The 24,954-nt window shown below is 35.1% G+C and overlaps 1 protein-coding gene across 1 annotated transcript; it reads right to left on the reverse strand.

Annotated features, from left to right (window-relative positions):
* Positions 1-1,092: 1,092 nt before the first annotated feature.
* On the reverse strand, positions 1,093-5,730 carry LOC109183429 (WD repeat-containing protein 44-like). The gene is made up of 8 exons (XM_019333517.1): positions 5,511-5,730; positions 3,734-4,948; positions 3,575-3,665; positions 3,316-3,473; positions 3,177-3,228; positions 2,418-2,497; positions 2,236-2,329; positions 1,093-2,123 (listed from the first exon to the last, which is right to left on the reverse strand). The coding sequence occupies exons 2-8, from the start codon at positions 4,853-4,855 to the stop codon at positions 1,600-1,602; spliced, it is 2,121 nt and encodes a 706-aa protein (XP_019189062.1). The 5' UTR covers positions 4,856-4,948; positions 5,511-5,730; the 3' UTR covers positions 1,093-1,599.
* Positions 5,731-24,954: the final 19,224 nt, after the last annotated feature.

The raw sequence follows: 24,954 nt of genomic DNA on the forward strand, positions 1-24,954 counted from the left end.
TAACCAATTGTTATACCATGGACCAGGGTTCATATTGCATTGTGAACCCTAGTCCAAAAATTATGTGTCATTTTGTACTTGCACTTAACAATTTTTGTACCTGTAAACAAATTTAAGGCACATCATATGGTAATTATAGACACATAAACTGTTAATTGCAGAATATGTTAATTGCCGACACATAACATTTTGTGTCTGCCGTTAATACATTCTGGACTTGCAGTTAACAATTTATATGTTTGTAATTATGTTATGTGTTTGTAATTATGATGTGATGTGCATTGAATTTGTTTATAGGTACAGAAACGATTAACTTTAGGTACAGAATTTAAAGGGGGAAGGCTATTTTGTGGACCAGGGTAGGCAACAAAGATTGTATTTGAAACATCTTTCACTGAGTCAAGTTGAGGTTATTGGACTATAACCTCAACATAGTTACAAAACCAGTAAAGTAAAGTGGATAGGGATAAGGTACATACTGGCTTCCGGATAAACAAGAGAAGTGGCAACAAATACACTACATCCCGGCTCGGCTCTGCAGTTCACAGGGAATATTGATTGATAAATATTTAGGTTGAATTGATTTCACCTCCCCGGTGGATGGATGGATGGATCACTATAATTAAACATTGTAATTATCATGGGTGAAAAAATCGTTAAGCGTTCCCCGCGCCCATGTATTCTTTATTTTTTAAAATTTTGTTTAAATTTTTTTAATTCAAGACTTGATAATTATAAACTATTTAATATTGTAATAGTTAATATTAAATATTAACTTAAAAAGATCTAGAATTTGAACAATTTAGAGTTATTTTGATCAAAATGATTCCGTTTTGAGTGAAATAACGCATTTAAAAAAGAAAGAACCGACTAGGTAACTTAGTCAGCCGCCTAGACCACTGATTATGATGATACACTAGGTGTCATCTAGCGCTTAGGCGCCAAATAGGCGAGATTTTTGCAACACTGATAATTATTGATCTTGAGTGGAATTCGTTATGCGTGTAGTGTAGGAAGGTGGGGGAGCTGCCAAACCACCTCAAGGACAATTGGCAATGGTTGGGTAGAAGATGGAACAATAATAAAGGGAAATTGAAATCAAAACTGGATGAACCAAAGAGAGGTTCACACTCTGCATTAACTATGCTACTTTGATGAATAACTCTGCCGTTATTATATGCAAATACCACAAAAGAGCTGAGCTGAGCTAATAAAAACACTTTTTTTTTTTCTACATATGGATATCACCACCCCTCATCCTTATCTCTATTTATTTCTCTAGGCCCCCTTTCACACATCCAACTAACCAAATCAAATAATACATGCATACATACATACATACAAACTGAGATGAGTGTTTGGCTTATCTCAATGAGATTGAGTGGCCACATCAAACAAACTCCCCTCTCTACCAGCAATCTCATGTTGTTTGTATGTATATATGTATGTATATCCCAAGGGACCCAAATGGAGCCATTCCGTACGCCTCCTCTGCCCTGCAACTCTCTCTCTCGAACGACCAGATCACATGCATGCTTCGGCAGCATTGAGGCGTGCCAACTCAAATGTTATTTTCGCGTTTTCTGACCACTCTCTTCTTTACAGCCGTACTGGCAATCCATAATTGTGGAACGACCTAATCCGCCCATCCCACCCTGCAGTGACAATAACTAAACTCCAGGCGTGACTCGAAGATGAAATTTGGTAAGAGCTCTTGAGGAACTTGTATTCAGACTTGGACATGGGCGGTGAATTATGGGCACTCGATACAGGAAGCTTTTCCTCCGGCCAAGTTGCAGAGCACTTAGGAATCGCCTCCAAGAAAAATTCATGGCCCAGAGAGGTGAAAGAGAAGGGCAAACCGCTATTTAAAGTTTCATCGCCTCCATTTGACTCACACCCGCTATCTGGCTCTCTAAATTTCAAGCCGGACCAAGGCACTGCAACAGACGCATCACCTGAGAAGAACTCGAGTCCCCTCACCACTTTCGTTTTGGACGGGGAAGATTCTTTAGGACTAGCGTAATCCCACAGATAAACGTTAAAATCTTCAGCTGCAGAGATAATATGCTTCCCATCGGACGTGAAAGAGGCAGAGATCTGATGCCCACAATTCCGAGGCCCTATAGTGCAGAAGAGCAAGAAAGTTGGCAAACATAAACCAAACGGTATTGCAGGCAGACCGCAGATAATCAATCAGCTAACAGAATAATTCTACGAGGGAAACGGGAGTACCTTTATACTTGCCAATCACATTGATCCCGTTGATGATTCTGACATCGGAGTCCGCACAAGTAACCATTACTTTGCTGGGGTCACTTGGAACAAACTGCATTCAGATTTATTTTTTTCCATGTCAAACAATCCGAACCATTGAAAGAAACAACACAGATCGTGTGAGGACAAATTAAAACAACCTGAATGCCAGTAATCCTTTTGTCGAGGGACTTCTTTTTACTGATCATGCAAAGTTGTGGTTCCAGTTGGATGCGATTCTCTGAAAGCCCCAAGAGAACAAATGTCAATGAATGTACAACATAAATAGTAATATCGCCTCAAGAATAAGATAATCAAGTTTTTTACTCAAAATAATATCGCACAACTATCTCATAAACCAACTAAACTATATATATAGGGGAGGGTTCAGGTGAGAACACTCCCCCCCTGTAAAAAGTGTGGAAACATCCACACCCTACATCTTGACAAATCAAAGGCTAGGATTTTACCATTACTAAACTTTCCAAGTTTATAATGATTATCAAATGAACCATGATCTTAAAAGTTTTTAATAATTATAAAATTAACCCCGTGTTTTTTTTTACTAAAACCCTCAACCATTGATGAACTCTGATGGATAGCTAAGATCAGTCCTCACTTTTTACAGGAGGATCATGTTCTCATTTGATCCTGCCCCTATATATATAATAAGACTCCCACCTAGCCAAAAAAAGGATACTTTTACTTTTCATCAATTACCAAATCCAAACTAAACAGTGAAAACCAAGATTCAACTAATGTTCCATATACCCACAAACATCATAACTCAATATAATTATTCTAAATGGTGGTAATAAAAAAATTCAAAATCATGGCCTCCTAGTCATGTTAAGAAAAGCAACTAAACTGTTTTCTTGGAGACACAAGACATCAGCATAGCAACCAAAAAAGAGCATTACCTGTTACGTTGAAAAAGTGACAAGTGCCTGTTATAGACCCAATAATCCCGCCCTAAAATCAAATAAAAACACGTTATCAATCTTGATTTCGGTAACTATATCTCAGTTTTAGAAGAAAAGAGTTGCAAGACCAGCAGACCTGACCACTTGGATGATATGAAACAGCGGTGACTATGTCTCTTATTTCAGCCCAGTGAACTACTTGACCACCATCAGTAGCCCAAATACGTATCTTTCCATCAATTGAACCGCTAATGAAGTAGCCATCGTTTACAGGATTAAACTCAACACAGGTAACTGCATCACATTAAAACATAAAGAAAACAAAACGAAGAAATAAGGCTTGATGGAATAAATGTTAGAAGAGAAAATTAAGACAAAATTTAACTGGTGAGTACCATAATTACTATGTGAAAATACTCTAAGGCACTGGTCCAATCCAACTTGCCAAAGACGCACAGTTTTGTCAATTGAGGAAGAAAGAAGAAGCTGCAGCAGAAAACGAGTGTGAAAATAGTTGCGAATTAAACTAGAACAATAGAGTATAATGAACATACGTTATTCTTTGACCAGGAAAGATGCGAAATCTCTGCACAGTGCCCATGGAAAACATGTAGAGGATTCTCCTGAATTCGAAAAACCTTGGGAGGGAGAATGACACAGGCCGAGTCTGCTGCTTTTCTGATGCCTGTCAATTTATGAATTCTTTCTTTCTCTGATGCCATGGGTGTCAATTGAGAAAGATGGTTCACTGAAAAGTATAAGCATGATGGATCGAACTCTGGGATATCAAAGTCACTGGATCTCTCATCTGCTACAACTTGCCACACACGCAAAATCTTATCTTCACCAGCACTTGCTAGATACTGCCCGTCAAGGCTGAATTTCATTGTTAGAATCGAACCATCATGCGCTGGAATATCTTGCCCCATAAAAAGGGCAGATAGTTCCTTCGAATTCTTTCTACAGTGGTTAACCTTAACCCTCTGAACTCCAGTCCCGTGAATAGGGCTAGAGGCATCGGATTTTAAATTCTCTGTTTTCCCTTCACTATTCATTAAGTCTCTAATCAAGCGCAATCTATTCAAGCAATGACTCTTCACTCTTTTCAGTATCGTCTGAGCTTTCCCATTCACCGGACTTTCTCTTTGTCTGCGTTGCTGAGCCGAGGGGGATTCACACGAACGATCCTCAAAGTCTAACCCCACATTTGGGTGATTACTTGACATGAAATGCTCTGCCAAACTGCGTTCTTTGCAGTCCACTTCGCAATCTGTATTGCCACTTCCAAATATGAAGTTCGCAAGTGAACCCGACTCTTGTGATGAACCCGACGCAGAAGATTGGCTAAAGGAAAATTCATCTTTAGAGATGGAGTTTCGCAGCACAGACCCAGTGCTTACCATAATTCGATCAATCTCTTCACTAAGGGCATTGGCACCACCATATAAATCATCTGGATCTTCACTGGGCACCCTATCTAACGATAAGTCCATCCATTCATCAAGGAACTTCCTACGGCGCTCTCTTACACTTCTGGGCCTTCGAACCCACAAATCATATTCATAGCTATCAGAGGTAGACTCCAGGCAACTAGAACATAAATCAGATCCCTGAGCAATAGTCTCAGGGGCATCAAAATACCGACATTCCCCTTCATCGTCACTGAAGCTACCCATGGTACCTCGAGTTCACCCCATGAAATCCCACCTCAAGACATCACCTCTGTTAGCCATAGACAATGTAGGTAATTTGTTCCCTTATGATAGAACCTGACAAGAAGAAAATAAACTTAAGTATAACCCAGCAGAAACACAGACACAACTACCTAGAACATAAAGCCATAAATAAATAAATACTACAAGTTCAATTATTCTAGCAACACACTTCCTACAATGTTTACAGCTAAACAGAAAAAGAACAATACAGATCCAGCATGGATCCCAACCCACACCCATTGAACCTGGTCTCCAAAAAGAAACAATCCCAGAGACTAAAACTTCAAAAAAAATCATAAGAAAGAAGACTTAAATATTATATTTTTTTTTTGCATAGAAACATGAACCCTAAGTCAGTAGCCATCACCCAGAAAACAGAATAATAATAAACTAATAATAACAACAACATCCAGAAGTCATAAGCAAATAAAAATCAAAACCGACTACCAGAATGGTAAACAGTGATGAACCCAGAGCCCAGAGATGAATTCACCACATTTCATTTGGAGCAATCGGAAAAATTAAACAAAAAAAAAAAAAAAAATCTTGAACATTTATCGTACAAAAGCAAATCATTGAAAAAACAAGAAATTTAACAAGGCAGATGCTTTCTCACATGGGTATAATTGAATCTGTGCAGGATAAAATTGGTCAGCATTGATAGCAAGATTTACGAAGGCGTAAATATGGGTCTTCGTTCCTCTCTCTATCGCCTCTTAAGCAAAGAAGAGAGAGGACTGACCATTAAAGATGAGGGAAATGAAAAAATACGGAGCAGTGTAAATGATGAAAGAGAAGGGTGGTTAGTGTTAAACCAGGGAAATTATAAAAAGGAAACCATTTTTGGAGAGGGGGGAAAATAAATTAATTAAAAAAAAAAAAAAAACAAGCAGAAATTTTGCTTGATATTCGTTTGTACGAATGGCCCGATTAACGAGGTTTGGAAAGTGGTGACTGGTGAGGTGAGTGTAGATGTAAGATGATGGCTCTTTCTTTCCAGAGTTAATGCAACCTTTCATTACGGAACGTATAGTAAGACAACTTACGGGAATAACTAACAAATGTTTCCACTAATATTTTCTACAATTGGACCTCTCAATTATTAACACGACCCGTTAACACAAAAATAATGGGCGGGTTTTAAACATTGTCTGACACAGACTACTAAAGCACAAAGCTCTATTAGAATGTAATAGATCTGACACAAAGAGCCAATAACATCTTTACTGAGATTCGAATTCACAAGCTCCTATATGGGAGTCCAACTCAGGTGTCATTAGACCATAAAGTCTTGACAACTCATTGTTATTTAATATAAAATGAAAGTTAAAAACTAAAAAATCCTAAAGACTTAGAAATTTATGTTCTTATTTTTACGCTTTAAAGATATCTCTCACGGGTTCTCTCTCTCTCTCTCTCTCTCTCTCTCTCTCTCTCTACACACACACACAAATAGGTTTAGCGGGTTTAGACGAGTTTTGTGTCGTATCGTGTATTTTAACCTGTTAACTTTAACGAGTCGTATTTGTGTAGTTATTATGTGATTCGTTAACGAATTTGTATTCATGAATTGCTAGGTTTTAACTACAAAAGAATGGTAACAGTGATGTCATCGGATTACAAAGTACTTGACGCCTATACTAATTTAATAAAGGTAAAAAAAAGAAACCACAAGGTTTCATGTTTATTCTCAATTAGAGAGTGATCTTTTGATTTGAGCCTATCAATTGAATTTAGGCATGTTTTGTCACATAATACATTTACTAAAAAAAAATTGTACATGAGATTGCGAATTGTTTAAAGTTGATAAAATGTGTTTGTATTTGTGTAAAGAGATATTTTGTTATACATACTGTGCCTCAAGCCCTCAACCCAATATGTAAGTACAAATTAACACCCCTATTTAGGGTGTGAATTTTTGGAAACTCGAAAAATAATTTTCAGAGGTTATTTTTTAGAGTTTGGTACTCAAGTAAAATAAAGTTAAAGAAAAATATTCATTTTAGACAGAAGACATTTTTCGGATTATTTATTTTCCATCTCTCTTCCATATCTTCATTTTTAAGTTAGTTCCCGAATTATTATTATTACAACTACCATGACACCACCACCACAACCACACCGCCACTTCTACCACAAACATAAACACTACTACCACCACAACCACATCACCATTGCCACCACAAAATCAACACTACCACCACCACCACCACCACCACCACCACTACCACTACCACTACCACTAATACCAACACCACCACAACCATACCACCACCATCTTCACACCATCACAATCACCACAACATTATTATTGTTGTTGTTGTTGTTGTTATTATTATTATTGTTACTACTACTACTATTATTATTAATACTATTATTATTATTATTAGTATTACTACTACTACTATTATTATTATTATTATTATTATTATTATTATTATTATTATTATTATTATTATTATTATTATTATTATTATTATTACAGATAGTATGTTTATTTTAAGGAAAATGAACCAAACAGAAAAAATGTAATTTCTTAACTTTCATTCAAACAGAGAAAAAGATAATTTTATAACATTCATGAAAACAATAGAAAATTAAAATATTTTCAGAAAGTGAATCATTTTCTGAAAATTGTTTTACGAAAAATATTTTTCAGGTTTCTAAACGGACCATAGTATATCTAAACATAAATTTGATTCTAATGTGGTTTAATATTTTACTTATACTCAACTCAAAGTTTGAACTTATAATATATAATTTATAAATATAATTATAAATAATAGGAAAATTTCGAATGTGTTGATTATTATACCCAAAACTGTCATTTAGATCATATAAAGTTGTACAAAAAACAATTGAAAATCACTACCAATAATATCCAATATGATACATTGTTCCCAGTGAATATAATTTGGGAACAATGATGATAGTAAATAGGATCGATTACCCAAAAAACAAAAATTCTCATAAATGATATATTAAATGATAATTACTTAATTAATTACTTCATTAATTCTAATCTATTTTGTTGGAATTGGAAAGCATTTATTCATGTGTTATAATTGAAGTGTTTAAACTTTAAAGTTAATAAAATTTAATAAAAGTATGACATGCATCCTTTTAGAATATTGGGTTTATCCAAACGAACTAAAAATTGAAGTAGTTCCTTCAAGATATCGTGTCTAAAAAATCACTTAAAATTTTTATTGCAAATAAAATTTAGGTATTCCTTAAACTTACGTGAAACTCATGCCTACACTTTACATTAAATTTACGTATATATAATTATTGGCTATCTATGAGCATATTCAAACGTTTTAAAACGAAAAAGTACACCACAGTAATGAGGTCAGACTTGGCTTTGAAGCGAAAGTGCAAAGAGAAACATCGTTTTTTCACATAAAGCAATGTTTTTTTAAAAAATAATAATTACTCAAATAATGATGCAAAATAACATATAGAATGATTAAATACAAATTCTAGTGCAAATAATCAAATATACTCAAAAGTCTACTCTAAAATAATGATCATCTCACAAAGTTATTATAAAGTCATAATAAAGTCACAATATCATAATAATAGTATAATACAAATATGTTGTCTCATAAAGTCATAACGACTCATAAGTCAATAAATAATAATTGCTAATAACATCAAGTCATCAAAAGATCAACTCAAATATGAATGATCTACAATGATCATTTATCCTCCTCCCTATCAAACCTATCTATAAAATTCAACTTCTTCATCACTCAAATTATCAAAGTTAACAACGTAACACCACCATCATCAAAGATTCTCTCTCTTTTTCACCAACATCATCCTCATCAAGAAGTCTACATTTGGAAACTTTTTTTTTTCCCTTAGACTTTGAACTCTTCATCTTGATACCTAAGGGAATAGGGTATTATGGTGTTTCATCTATATCGAAAAACCTTGTAGTATCTCCCCAGGTCAAATTATGCATATCATTAAACACTAATTCTTCATTAACATCATCCGAGACACTTAAAACATTCATTGACAAAAGCCAGTTTGATTTGGATTAATGGTATTCTACATTGCTCATTGACAACTCAATGCTTTTTTGTTTTATACTTAATTAAGACTAAATCATTATGCCACATGTGCTTTAGCCGACTTCTTGTTTTGGAATGAAACTAAAAAAAAATTAAAGTTAGTTAAATATGCTAATTATTAAATATTTAAATTATTGACTCAAATAGATGATAGCTTGGCTAACTTACATATTCTAACACACTCCAATTTCTTTTACATCTTGATGCACTAGTGTGGAGATAGGGAATCTTAATTGCAAACTCCGTCTGATGTGGAGTTGAACTTCCAAAAGAACCTTGATGGAATGGTAATGGTCGAGTTATGGAAGCAAAGAGGTAGAATGGAGTGGAGTCATGGAGAACGTAAAGTGTTCCATTAAACCAGAAAGAGAATACATGATGACAATATATATAGAGATAAAGTGCGGCAAAGACGGTTGCAACAGCTGCAACAAACTATAAGCAAAGCAAATTACAAGATAGCCCTCAAGCTATTTCTCATCTGTTAGCATCATCTTCACTGGATTGCTTCATTACCCCCCCCCCCCCCCCGGTAAGCTGGAGCATGCAAATCTTGTATGCACAGCTTAGAAACGAAGTTTTGAAATAGGGAAATAGGAAGAGGTTTAGTGAAGTCGTCTGCCACCTGGTTTGCTGATGAAACTGACAGAATTTTGATTATTCATTTGCTCAATTTTTTCCGGACTATATGGCAATTGATGTCGATGTGTTTAGTGCATTCGTGGAAAATGTGGTTTTTTGCAATGGCCACTGTCGATTTACTGTCACAATATACCATAGCAGGCATGGTTGTTCCAATCTGTAAGTCAGCCAGTAAGTATGTGAGCCATTGGATTTCGCAGACAGTGGCAACAAGAGCACGATATTCAGCCTCGAAAGAAGACTTCAAGACTGTGGTTTGCTTCTTCGATCTCCATGAGATAATGGCAGGTCCAAGGAAGATGCAATACCCTGTAATGAATTTCTGTGTTTCACAACACGCTGCCCAATCGGAATCTGAGAGAGCTTTGAGGTTCAAGCTAGTGCTTGCAGGGTACAACAACCCTTGACCTAGTGAAGCCTTTATATATCACAATACACGATGGGTCGCTGATAGATGCAAGTTTATGGGAGCATCTACAAACTGACTTAGTTGTTGGGCTGCATAAGCGATATAAGCCTAGTAGCGGTGAGATATAATAATCTGCCTACAAGCCGTCTATAAACAATAACATCAGTAAGAAGAATGTCTTCATTATGTAAGAGTTTCAAACTTTGTACCATGGGTGTCTTGACTGGTTTGCAACCAAGAAAATCACTTTCCTACAGAATATCTAAGGCAAATTTTCGTTGGCATAAGTTTAAGCCCTCTGCAGTCATATTTGCTTCTATTCCCAGAAAGAAACTTAATTTCCCAAGATCCTTGATATTAAAGGTGTTGTCTAGGAATTGATTTAGAGACTGAATGAGGTCCATCCTAGCACTGGTGACAAGGATGCAATGTCATCTACATAGATGAGCAAGGCAATGAAGTTGTTCCCATCTCCCTTGGTGAATAAGGATGGATCAGCTTTAGACTGCACGAAACCAATCTGGACAAGGGCTGTAGTTAATTTTGCATTCCATTGGTGACTTGCCTGCTTGAGGCCATATAGATACCAGAGTAATTTGCATACTTGATTTGGCTTTTCACTTTCAAACCTGGGTGGTAGCACCATGTACACCTCCTCATTTAGATCACCATGCAAGAACGCATTATTGATGTCCATCTGATGAATATGCCAAGCTTTGGATACGACTACACCAAGGAACATGCGAATAATAGTTAATCTTGCTACGGGGGAGAACGTTTCAAGATAATCAATGCGCAGCTGTTGCGTGTAGCCTGTTGCTATGAGACGGGCTTTGTGTCTTTCAATGGTGCCATCGGCCTTAAGCTTCACTTTATAAACCCATTTATAGCCTATGGGAGTCTTTCCTGGGGAAAAATTAGTGAGCTCCCAAGCCTTATTTTCTTGGAGAGCAACAATTTCTGCATTCATAGCTTCCTGCCAGCATTGATGTTGAATAACCTGCTTATATGTTCTTGGTTCACTGGCATTTGTCACAGCCATGGAGAATGCATTACGAGCAGGACTGAGATTGTCATAAGTTACAACTTTAGACAATAGGTGCGGGGAACTTCTGTCTTGGGCAGCAGCATCGCAATAAAAGTCTTGCAATCTGTTTGGTAGTTGGCGTTGTCTGTTGGATCTTTGAAGAGGGACAATCGAAACAGGAGGTGTGCCATTCACGGTATCCTCATTAGAGCTGCTACAATTTTCATCAGGCAAAGGATTTGGCATAGAGTTGTTGAAGTCATAACCACCATTGTGCGTGGATGGCAGAGAGTTTTGGAGATTACTTTGAGACCAGTGAGAACTCTCATGAGGGGCCTGGAGATTGATTTCTTCACAGCCCAAGATGGGACTGTTTGGCAATGAAGGATTGAATATTTGCCCATCAGCTGCTTCTGTGTAATCAGTGTGCTTTGCTAGAGGAAATTGATGTTCATAGAACACCACATCACGGGACACAAAGGTGGTTTTGCTGAGTAAATCATACAACAAGTAGCCCTTTATTCCTACAGGTATTCCAACGAAAATGCACTTCTTGCTTCGAAGAGCCATTTTATGTCGAGAAGGAGATAGATTTACAGCGTAGCACAAGCAACCGAATACCTTGAGATTGCTCAGGTCAGGATTTGTCCCATGCAATTTGCAATATGGACTAAACCATCCCATAATTGAAGATGGCAATCTGCTTATTAGATAAACAACATGAATAACGCACAACACCCAAAACTCAAGAGGTAGATTAGCTTGAAAGTATAGAGCACAAGCTACATTCAAAACGTGTTGGTGCTTTCGTTTAACCACGACATTTTGCTGGGGGGGGGGGGGGAGGGGTATAAGCACAAGACTTTTGATGAATGATTCCATTCTCGGTGAAGAACTCCTCCATACTAAACTCTAATCCATTATCACTACTTATGGTTTTGATGGCCATGTCAAATTGAGTTCGAACGAGCTTGTGAAACCCTTTTATCAAGTTTCTAGTTTCTGACTTACTCTTTATCAAACATAGCCATGTGTATCTTGAATTATCATCCACTATAGTAAAAAAAAAAATATCGTTCTCCACCAAGCGATTTTATATGAAAGGGGCCCCAAATGTCGACGTGCGCAAGATCGAAGCAAGCATTAGAAGCAGTTTTAGTTAACGAAAATGAAGATCGTTTTTGTTTTGCAAAGTGACACACACCACAAGCCACATTCTTTATATTTGAAGCAGAAACATCACATAGCATGTGTATTTTTTTGATGGGAAAATGCCTTAGGCGTTGATGCCATAGTTCAACGTTAGTACACTGCATAACAAAATGCTTATAAGTGTTAGCTTTAGGAGGTTCACTCAGCAAATATAAACCTTTCTCCTCCCTAGCAAAGCCAATCGTCTTCCCAATGTCCATCCGAAGAAGACATTGATTAGAGACAAATAGTAGTGAGTGAGAAGAATTCTGCATCAGCTTACTAACGGATACAATATTGAATTTAAAGGATGGAATGTGCAGCACTTCTTTTAACCATAAATCATCTGCCAGTTTTATGCTTCCCATATGTTCCACAGTAACATGTTAACCATTAGGTAGGTTGATCATCACTCCCTTAATAACGTGATAACCATCTAATAAATCAATAGAACACACTATATGGTCAGTTGCTCCAGAGTCTAAAATCCACGTTGTTGGAGACAAATTGACAGAATTAATGCGAGAAGAAAGATAAGTGTACTTGCCTTCATTATTATGTTCTGCTCTGCTGAATTTAGGGATAAGGGAAACAGCCGCTGTGGTTGAGGTTTGAGTGTGCCCCATCTGGCCTTGAAGGAGAGATATAAGCTTCTGGACCTGCTCAGAAGTGATACTACTATCAAGATTGGCAGCGACTTTAGGATCCATGAACAAATGATGAGATTGCACTTCCTCCAGGCAGGATATTGAGCTTGATCTCTCTCCGGCGTGGCGATGCTTCCATCGACAAGGCTCCACTTGTTTTTGACTTCCAGAGCCACACGCATGGAGATGCTCCATGATCCGTAGTTCTCACTACCTGTGAGGGGTGAACTAACAAGAATCGCGTTAGGATTCTCATTGATGTTTAGACAGAGAAGATTCTTTATATTTTCAGTGTTATTGTTCCTCTGCGAAACAAAATCTCTTTCCACATTAGCTTCAGGTGGTGTGTGAACTAGCGATGTTGTGGTTGTCGACGCCGGATGAACTCTATGGCTATATTCACCGGTGCCAGAGACTACAGCGGCGTAATTCCCTTTCCGTCGCTCTGATACCATGATGGAATGGTAATGGTCGCGCTATGGAAGAAAAGAGGTAGAATGGAGTGGATTCATGGAGAACGTAAAGTGTTTCATTAAACCAAAAAGAGAATACATGATGACAATATATACATAGATAAATCGTGGCAAAGACGGTTGCAACAGCTGCAACAAACTATAAGAAAAGCAAATTACAAGATAGCCCTCAAGCTATTTCTCCTCTATTAGCATCATCTTCACTAGATTGCTTCATTAAACCTTACCAATCAATTGTAAAACTAAAAATAATTAAAATTCAATACAAGAAAAATCACGATTTGCGACGGAAGAATTTCGTCACGAAAACGCAAAAACTAAAAAAAAAAAATTAAAAGTTAGTTAAATATGCCAGTTATCAAATATTCAAATTATTGACTCAAATAAATGATAGCTTGGCTAACTTACATCCTCAAACACACTCAAATTTCTTTCACATCTTGATGCACGGAGATATGGAATCTTAATTTCAAACTCCATCAGATGTGGAGTTGAACTTCCAAAAAGAACTCCACCAATCAATTGTAAAACTAAAAATAATTAATATTTCATCTAGAAATAAAAATTGTAAGTTAGATTGTTTGAAATCCGGATAGATTAACATCACGTTGTTATAGAAGCAGAATTTCAAAAAAAAAAAAAAAAAAAAAAAGACACTTTGCCAACCGTTCTAGGCTAGTTACCTTTTTACCCCGGTAGTAGTACATGACAAAAATATAATAAGTGTTTTGAGTGTCATTGAGTTTTAAAAAGAACACCAAAGACTTAGTTTTTACAGGAATACCTTCTCTAAGTTGTGTATTTCCTTTCTTGATAATGTGTTTGGTCATTGAAATATTTTTCTAATAAGATATAGAAGATCTCAAATGAGTCTTTAGGTGATTAATGACTGTGCCAGAAATATTTTTATGGTCACGTCACTATGTGGTAGATGATATAATTTTTTTAAATGTTTGTTTAATGCTACTAACTCTATTACAATGTAGTATCTATTCGTAACTACTTTCTCAACCTATTGAAACACAAAGAGCCAATAACGCCTCAACTGAGGCTCGAATTCACAACCTCCCCTATGGGAGTCCAACCCAGGTGCCATTAGACTACAAGGTCTTGGCAATTTTTTTTAAATGTTATGTGCTTGAAAGTCAAAAATGAATATATCACATCATACTAGTTTGCCTAAAGCAAACAAATTGTAAATATATTTGATAAGGATGATCTCTCATATGTTGAGAAAATAGATTTTAGCGATCTTAAATTGTCACTTCTATTTGGAATTTAAACTTCTTATGATTGTTGAGTACTCTAATAATTTCATTTAATGTGTATAATTTCCTTATGTAATTATATATGTCACCCTTTGAGAATTGCATATACTTTAGAGTACTCTTCATGTTGTGATACATTTTAGAATTTAAAGATCCAATTATTCTAAATTATGGCATGAGCGATTGGGTTACCTTGGATAAAATATGAAGAGTCAGATTTGCCTCCTTATTCACAATAATATTTTGTAAAGAATGTGTGAAGGGAAATTTCTAAATTATCTGCTTTTGTTTTGGGGACATCCAATTTAAGTGACATACTACTGTTTTTTTAATCCAAATCTGACTTACTAGATATCATATTTGTTCTCACTTACACCTAGAGCCTAAAAGAGGGGATCATTTTATACTTCGGTGCGCTGACTACATACTTTTAAATTATGAAGATTATTTCACAACATTAGGGAGAAATAAAAGCCCAAATTTAATTAAATGCCGTGAAATTTCTTTAAAATATCTTCAGTATTTAAATCCACGTACTAGTTAGACTGAACTAGAAGTTCAAAAGATTATTCAATTTGCAAATTTTAGCAAATAATCTGCTGAAGATATCTACTGGTTGTACTGATCATAAAACAGTTGACAACTAGATCCTATATACCTTCCCCAACTTGGACATAGTATATATATTGGTGCTCCTTGATGCCAGAAGTGTGGAAGACATATCGGTGTAAAAGATAAGAATATGCAGAAAATTAAATCTTGTAAAGAAAAACTTCATCACTTATTATAGGTGTACCAAATAATTATAATAAGGATGCGGAACGACCAGATCTCAATATCTTTGGGAAATGACTATAATCTTGTTGACTTATAAATTGTCGTGAACCTTTATAAATATAGGAGAAATGTATTATAAAAACATTATAGCTTTCGACAACACAGCTGCATTTAGAATTGCTAATATGATTTGACAATCTGGATCTAGAGTTAGGCACCAAAAGTGCCATGACTATTTAGTATATAAAGGAGCATTTAAGACATTGTAACACCCCAGATTTTCAAGAATTTTAAAACTTATATAATAAAGATAGAATCTCCTTAAATCCCAAAATACGATACAAAGAGTACGGGGTGCTATGCCACACCCGAGCTAGAGAACTCAGGTGCACAGGCTAAATTCTAAAACCTCAATCAGTATCAATACTAAATCATGGCACGCAGGCCGAAAGGGAAAACTATCTAAGCTACGCCCCAAGCTTCTAGCGCGCTCCAGTGATCTACTCGTCTGAGCCTGAAAGCCAAATATATCTGTTCAGCGAGAGATGCTGGTAACCCACTCCAACGCGTTGAAATACAATACATATAGACATATATATAGATATACGAAAACCATTTTGAAGCATGGAGATATATCCTACGAGACTCTAGCTTTTAAAACAGGGATAGACTCAACAGATAGCGCTAAGCACAGACAGTAGTTATACCAAGCATATACAGTTTACAACAGGCAAGACAGATAAGATAAACACAATTAATAATCATAACCCAACATATACGATTCTCAGTATAGTTCCCATAGTCACATCACCAAGACACTCATAACAACAACTCATCCATATTTCATCACATAGCACACTTTGTTGGCGCCACAGGACCAATCGCATGCCCATACATGAGGGTCAGCGCATATAGCTCTGACACGGCCCCGCAGCACCCTGCCCCGTATCGCAACACGGAGGGGTCGATCGCAACCGACCGATGAACCGCAGCTCATCATAGTTTGATCGCAACCAAACAGTGGACCGCAGCCCAAGAGTATGTCATCTGACCGCAGCCAGGAAATATGAACCGCAGCTCATGTAGAAACGTTTGATCGCAACCAAACGGTGGACCGCAGCCCAAGAGTGTAAATCTAACCGCAGCCAGCTTCTGAACCGCAGCTCAGGACTAACCAATCCTATCGCAACCGAATTGGGGTATCATGCACACATAACACATAGCAAGCACATGCAACCCACATTAACACATTGGGAAGGGGGAGAAAACGTATAACAAAACCTATGCGTGATCCTTCACATACTAAGAATAATCCTAAGGGGTTCATGCTTCTTTCACCTAGGTCAACGGGATACCAATTCAACTAGCATGCAATATATAAGACTCATACAACCTACGAACGGTACCCGAAATATCAAACTAGACATAGGCACGATAGACGGAGTCCGTTGGGACACCACGGGGGTCGGGGGGAACATCAAACGGGGAAGCCAAAATCCCAACGTGGGGTACAAACCAGCGGGTAGCCGGTGGGTGAGGGGTCACCCGCCGGCGACACTGTTCTGGGCAGCGGGTGCCCGGCGGGCAGCTGCTCGCCCGCCGGCTGCCCGCTGCCGGCGAGGCCTCTTTTGGCCGTGGGTAGGTGGCGGGTCCCCTACCCCCCACTGACTCTTTTTCACCAAAAACGCCCCGGGAACCTTTGTGGAACCCGAAACCATGCTTTGACACTTTCAAACGCAATTGATAACACACGTAGACAATTAACGGATCAAAATCAAGAAACATATGGCACATAACCTATCATGCTTTTCTAAACATAATCAACACCCAATCATGCGAATTCCCACCCAATATACCAAGAATAATTCCATACGAATTCCACGATATAACCTAGGGTTCTAATTATTTTTAAATCAACAAGAACACAATTCATCTTCCAAAATCAAGATTCGGTAGGAATATCATATAAATATCAAGAACCTCATATAATCATTAAGGACATCAAGAACACCATATAATCATCAAGAACGTCATATAATCATCAAGAACGTCATAATTATGAAGAACCTTTCATCAAGATCACCCATGGAATCATCCCACCAATCATCAATAATAATATCACAAATCATCAATACACAATAACATGGGGAAATCCTAAGAGGGGAATCATAGCTATGAAAATAGGTTTTGTTGAGACATAGGTTACCTTTTAGCCTTAATTAATTCCTTGGCTATGAAGGGTCTTTCTTGAAGCTTTCTTCTTTCTTGATTTCTCCTAGGGGAATTCTTGGAACTTCTTGTGTGGTGAGGGATTATTGTGGTGGGGGGTTCTAGGTGCCTCTTAAGTCCCCTATTTATATATTTAGGAGTCCTAATTAGGAACTAATATTATAGGCTTGCTAATTCTATTCCTTTTAGGGCTAGGGGTTGGGTTTTAGGGGTGAGGGCCCACGGACCATGGTGGGCCTTTTCCCTAATCAATTATTGTAATTTAATTCTTTCTTTGGATAATTGGTTAAATGATTAATTGGTTTTAGGGGTCGTAACACGGGGTGTTACAGACATAGCTAAACCCGCTAAAAGAAATATATTTTTTCTATAACACGTACATCATTGAAGGGTAACATGTTGGTTACAAATGGGTGTTTGTATGAAAGAGAAATAAGAATAATGAGGTGGTGTAATATAAAGTGAGCTTTGTAACCCAAGGGTTCACGTAGAGACTCATAGTTCATTTTGATCAAATACATTCTCCCTCAATGGATGATATTAAGTTCCGCTACTTAACATCATTGGCAGTAAATAACAAATTTAGATATGCAGTTGGTGAACGTTATAACTGCATAACTTATTGGTTATTAGACACTAATATTTATTTGAAATCCCCGATGGATTTAAAATTCTCAAAATGAGAGAATGTGAAAATCAAAACATGTATAGTATTACATTACAAAGGTCTTTATATAACTTGAAATGGTTAGTCATTAATTGAGTGTTTTTCCTTCTGAAGAAGGAATATGCAAATAATGTGTATCATTATGTATTCATGAAAGAATTGCTAATGGGGTTATTTATTTATTATCTCAGTCTATGTGGATGGTATAAACATTATTGAAATACATAAAAATCTTGATGATATTAGCTCATGCCTAAAGGAGTTTGAAATGAAAGACTTGGGGAAACAAAGTATTGTCTCGCCCTGTAGATTGAGTATCTCCTTAAAGGAATGTTACACACCAGTAAGCTTATAATTAAAAATGTCTTGAATATGTTTTATATGGATAAGTATTGTTAATAAAAACTACTTTTCAAGATTTAAGAAGTTGATTTTTTTACCCCTTTATTGTTAAAGTTTTATGAAACAAAACAGTTGTTAATCTACTAGTTCACTCTATGTATTAAATAGTTAGAGTTAGAACTAGCATTAGACACAACAAGATTTAGTCCCAATTCTCAATGGATCGAATGTTGAACCTGTTGAGAAGCTATTTGAGGTAGAAAGTTCAAATTAGTTACAGCCTCTAAGAGATTTACAAGATTATTCTATTTTAAGGCAGTCTCATTCTCTTTGAAGATTGATCAAAAAATTACCAGATCAGAGAAATACATTTATTGTTCAATATTCAAGATTGGGGTTTTAAACGGATGACTAGATTACTTCATTGAGTTGATAAGAAATCAACATTATCAAGTCAATCTCTCGAAGCTTTGTTGATCTCGAGTTGTGAATCCTTTTGGAATTGAGAAGAGCCATCCAAGCTGCAATTGAGAGGGAGCCTTAATTCTGAAGATCGGGAGATCCCAAGCCAATTCTTCATTGAAAGAGTTCTTAAAGCTAGCTAAGTCTTTAGCATAACTCTCTTTAATCCTTTTTGTACTTCTCATTGATTCGAGGGACTGTCTTCTTGAAGTTAATGGAGAATTGGGCAATCTTTTCTATGGGATGTCCCCCAGATGTAGGAGTATGCGTACTCTAAATTGGGTTACCAAACTGTGTGTATTCTTGTTTACTGCTTTCTATTTGGTTGCCTATTCCTTAATTGTGCATACTTTGTTAGCCTAATAGTTCAAGAACTAGTTCTGCGTCTATTTGTTTGAGTGCGATAAAGATTCATAGAGTTTGTTACTACGTGGTTTAACTAATCCCTAAACCATTCATGTGTATCAGACTCTAGGCATATTGCCACAAATTTCAAGTATCATTTACTTATCACACTAACAGTTGTCTAGTCTCTTGAAGTAGATAATGAACCATTTAGACTCGAAAAGGAAAATAAGGATATTTTGGGACTAGAAGTCAATTACTTCGTTGTTATTGAACCACTACTATAAGACCAGAAGTCCATAATCGCATCAAGCCTGATATTGTATTTGCGAAGAAATTGCTAGCAACATTTAGTGTTCTTCATACAATAAAATATTGGAATAGTGTTTAATACATCATTCGATATCTTCAAGTTACAAAAGATTTTAACATTTATGCAAATAAACCAATATATGATTTTGATGGGCTACTTGGGTACTGGCTATTGTTTCATCCCCATGATGCTAAGTCCCAAATTGGTTATGCTATGTTTAACTTCCACTGTCCTATATGAGGACTATAAAGCTTGTGTTGTACAAATGATAAATAGGTATTGTACCATATCCCTTTTCCACACTTATTTGAAACAATCTTGAATATTGTACCATATCCCTTTTCCACACTTATTTGAAACAATGTTTTATTATATTGCTAAAGGTTTTGTGGTCGAGCGGCATAGCTGTGGCCCCTCAAATGAGATGCCTTAGGTTCAAACCAATGTGTAAGGGCATTGACTTTTTGTGCTGGCTTATGGTTGTATTTTTTCCCCCTTTGCTAAGTTTTTTTAATAGTTAATACTAAAAGATTAAATATTAACCTGAAAAACATCCCGGGTTTGAACGACATAAGATTATTTCGCTCAAAATGACATCATTTTGAGTGAAATAACCATTTTCTTATTTTTTTTTGTTAAAAAAAAAAACAAAAAAAAAAAAGTAAAAATGAACAATAGCTAACCGGCCGGTTGGCACCTAGCGCCAATGCGCGATTTTTGCACAGTGGCTAAAGTTCTTAATGAGGCAACCTGTCCAACATATGATTTCACATACATCATGTAATCTTTCTCTCGATTAGATTTTTTTCACAAAATTTTTCTAGCGAAGTTTTTAACGAGGCATGAGTGTGGTAGGATAATGGTCAATGTGGAGTATTATAAATAAACAATTAGGCCATTATCCCCATCATCCCACTGCCCCTTATTTGGGGTTCGATATGTTTGGCTATGTTTAGTAGAACTTATTTTAGAATTTTTATTTTAACCTACAAATAAGTTATAATCTATGCTTGGTAAAACATATGGAGCTTAAAATAATAGCTTATTTTGAAACGTTTTCAAAATAAACTAGTAATCACTAGCTTTTAGACTTTCAACTTTAAGCTATCTTTCAAGCTAATTATACCAAACATGGCCATTCTCCTATGATCAAGCAAATAATCAATGAAATGGGCCAATGGGGTGATTTATGAGTTCCTATATTTTCAATTTCCTTTGTCTCTATTTCTTTCTCTCTCTCTCTCTCTCTCTCTCTCTCTCTTCTCAATATTGTTCTCTACATACAATTGTTGCCATTAGCGTAATATCATCCCGAAAACCTAAGCTAAAGAAGCCAAAATTTACAACATAACTAAATTTGTTATTTAAATATCTCGCATAAAATAAGACAATTGCAACTAGTACTTATATATATATATATATATATATATATATATATATATATATAATATAAAGGAGATCATATGAGAATCAGCCTCCTCATTAGTCCAAGATAATCAATCTGGTGCATTAAAAAATAGATCTATGGATGTGATTAATTGAGAAAATTAAAAATGCGCGTGTACATATATAGAGCACTATGATGTGTGTGTATATTAAGCATGTCCCTATGCTGCACACAACACATGCTTAATATGCTCACATGCTTAATATGCACACATCATAATGCTCCATATGCACATACACATTTTTAATCTATTTTTTTAATGCACCAAATTGGTTCTCAGGAACTCATGATGAGTTTGGTTCATATACACACACACGCACGCATGCACGCGCGCATACACACACAAAGAGAGAGAGAGAGAGAGAGAGAGAGAGAGAGAGAGAGAGAGAGAGAGAGAGAGAGAGTGTGTGTGTGTGTGGGGGGTAATACCCAATTTGGTTCCTCAACTATTAAGATTTTACCTCTTTGGTCTCGGCATCCAAAATTGCCTCAATTTCATCCCCAACTATGCATTTACTAACCAAAATGGTCCTAATCACGACTATGTTGGTTTGGACAAAGGACTATTTTAGGTAAAAGTGCATAATTGAAGATGAAATTGAGCAACGAGTACTGACTCTATTATTATATAGTATCTGTCTCTACATACCTTAACATATTGAAGCACAAAGAATCAATGCCCCACCGGTGTTTGAACATCTAACCTCCCGAAATAAAATATTCTACAAATAAATATAAACTTGCAAGTATACAATATATGGAACCCCATATAATTAATATTTTTATTTATATTACTTTTTCTATTTTTGATAATTTACCTTTCTTATTTTCTATTGTCAAAATAAATTTTTTACTTAATTTTTAATATTTTAAAAATTTTCTTTTAATTTACTAAAACTTTTAATGTAATACAATCTGTAAATAGTTTGAGTCAACACCCCTAAATTAAATTGGACACATAAAGTAAGCCGGAGTTAGCATTAATATTAATATTATTATTATTATTATTATTATTATTATTATTATTATTATTATTATATTATTATTATTATTATTATTATTATTATTATTATTATTATTATTATTATTATTATTATTATTATTATTATTATTATTATTATTATTATTATAAGTTATAATAATTATATGATATGTATAAATGAAAAGATTGTTAAAATAGAAGCCAATTTCTTAAAAAGTTACTTATTATAAAAAGGCTAAACCTATTCACTACTTTCCCATTACGAGTTTACGACCTACTCTATACGTAGTAGTTCAATGCTTCAATTTATCTAAACATGCATTCTTAATTTAATAATAATATGTTAATTTTTTAAATATTAGTTTATAAGTGAATACACATTTAGTACAATCTATATTATTATAAAATTCATTTGTGATGATGGCAAGTGTTTGTCTTTTATGACCACTAGGTGCGGATGCACTACTAAGCTAAAAGCAGTTATTAGAATAATTTATTTATGTTTTACATAAGATTAAGAAAAAAGGTATAATATTCTATGGTTTAATAACATAGTTTTAAATTTTTTAAAAAGTATTTACTATTTTTTCCAGCAAACCCCATTAGTCTCTTCTCTTTTGTTTTTAAATTATAATATAAAGTTAGAAAAGCTTTCACGTTTTAATTGTCTCCACTTTTTAAATTATATTGTCCTCATTAAATAAATGGAAGGATAAAATTTTTTGTGTAGATTTGGTTCTTTTCAATTTGAAGGTAAAACCCACCTTGATAGAATTTCATTCCTAATTTTTTTTTCCCTATGGGCTATGACATTGTTTGGTATAACAAATTTTTAAATGTACAATTAATTATAACTTAAAAGTAAATATAAAATGCATTAGAATAGAGTAATATGTGTTAAAAGAGCTCTTCAAATTAAGTATAACTGAAACTTAAATTTAAAAGAATTAAAAAAAAATATAACTGAAACTTGATTTCAAAAGAATAAAAAAATATTGCGTGCAGGCTATTTAAGTCGTAACTCGTGACACATACACCTTTTTTATGGATTAGAAAACATTTTAATGCATTCATTTTTTTTTTTAAATCATCACGTCAACATTAATATCAAACGAGAGTATTAGAACCACAAATCGAATGTAAGGAATTTATTTTCTTCTCCCCCAACCCTAAGGGCCCATCTCGGCTTGACAGGACATTTGGAAGGATGTAAATCACGGTGATTTAATGGTTCAGGAGACATGACCAAATGACGGTGCGCTCAAGGGATCTGCCTAGCATAATCCTCATATTGCCGCCGTTAAAATTTAAACCTTGATATTTTCTTTTAAATACTGAGCTAAGTCTGTGCGGGCAAAGTATAAGAGATTAAATAATGTAAGGAATTTATTTTGATATAATGGAAGGGAATGTGGGTGTTAATCAAATTCATTAAGAATGTGAAAGGGATAATGTAGCGTGGACCCTTGGAGGGTTCATAGGAATAACACCTGTACTTTGTCTTATTCAAAACTTGCACCTTCACTACATAATTGTCAGAATTAAAAATGATGATTTTCCTGTTTTCTTTCTTGTAACAAATCATATCATTTTCAATTCCTAAAACGAAACACTGCCTACAATATATTGGAAAGGGACATCAAAACTTTTGTATTATATATCTATTTAACACCAAAGTTAAAGCTTACTAATTATGAAATTCTTTTAAGTAATTCATTCTATATTATTTTGAATATTTTATTTTATTTTATTTATACATTATAAAATTGATCATTTTAATTTATGTGTGCAATATGGGAGTTAAATAGCAAAATTGTTAAATATGGTTAGTTTATGTATACTTCTTATATACCAGGACTATGTGGTCTAATGGTATCTGGGTTGGACTTTTATTTGGAAGATTATGAGTTCGAGCTTCAGTGGAGGCGGGCGTTATTGGTTCGAACAGATAGTATACTTCTTATATGGGTATTGGATAACAGAATTGTTAAATACGCCTATATAGAACTAGTTGTTTCTTAGACAAAAATGTTACATTATAATGTGTACTCTAAAACGAGAAATAAAGTTATAAAGAAAAAAGAATTGTTTAAAAAAAACATTGTTATTATGATGATTTGGGATCATTGCTAGAAATCTTCGATTTTCTAACCACTTTTCCGACTACTCGGAAAAATGATCAAAAAAGTGACACACTTTTTATGTTTAGCAGGTGACATTTTTAAACATAACATTATAAAAAAAAATTATTAATATGTAAAGTAAAAGTGTAATAACAATAAAAAAAAAAAAAAAAAAAAAGTATCATGACCATTTAGGCATGAAAATCATGTTCTACCTGCTCAACCTCCGGCCACTTCCAGGGTTACATGTATGTTTTTAGTGTGAGTAAATTAAGATTTCAAAGCTAAATTCAATTTCAACAAACTTTTTTTTTTTGGGTAAAATACTATATATTCATTAATCTCTTTACCATTTTGCACCCCAAAAAACAAATTCCAATGGGAATATTAATAAAAGCTCAAAAGGTAGTGTGGAAATGGCATGGGGCTTTTGAAAGGTTAAATTGTTTTGTTTATATAAGTGTAAATAAAATTTGTTTTAACTTCATTTTTCTTCAGTCACGCATGTTGAAGATAATTCTTTGTGTCATGCACAAAAATGTAGTTAGCTGTCAAGTCTGTCTCATTACACAAAAATGGACTCATGCATGCACACATTAAAGCTTCAATTTTCAATGTAGATAGATGCAATATT

The sequence above is a fragment of the Ipomoea nil genome, unplaced genomic scaffold (assembly GCF_001879475.1).
Source record: "Ipomoea nil cultivar Tokyo-kokei standard unplaced genomic scaffold, Asagao_1.1 scaffold1125, whole genome shotgun sequence".
In the NCBI taxonomy this organism is placed as follows: Eukaryota; Viridiplantae; Streptophyta; class Magnoliopsida; order Solanales; family Convolvulaceae; genus Ipomoea; species Ipomoea nil.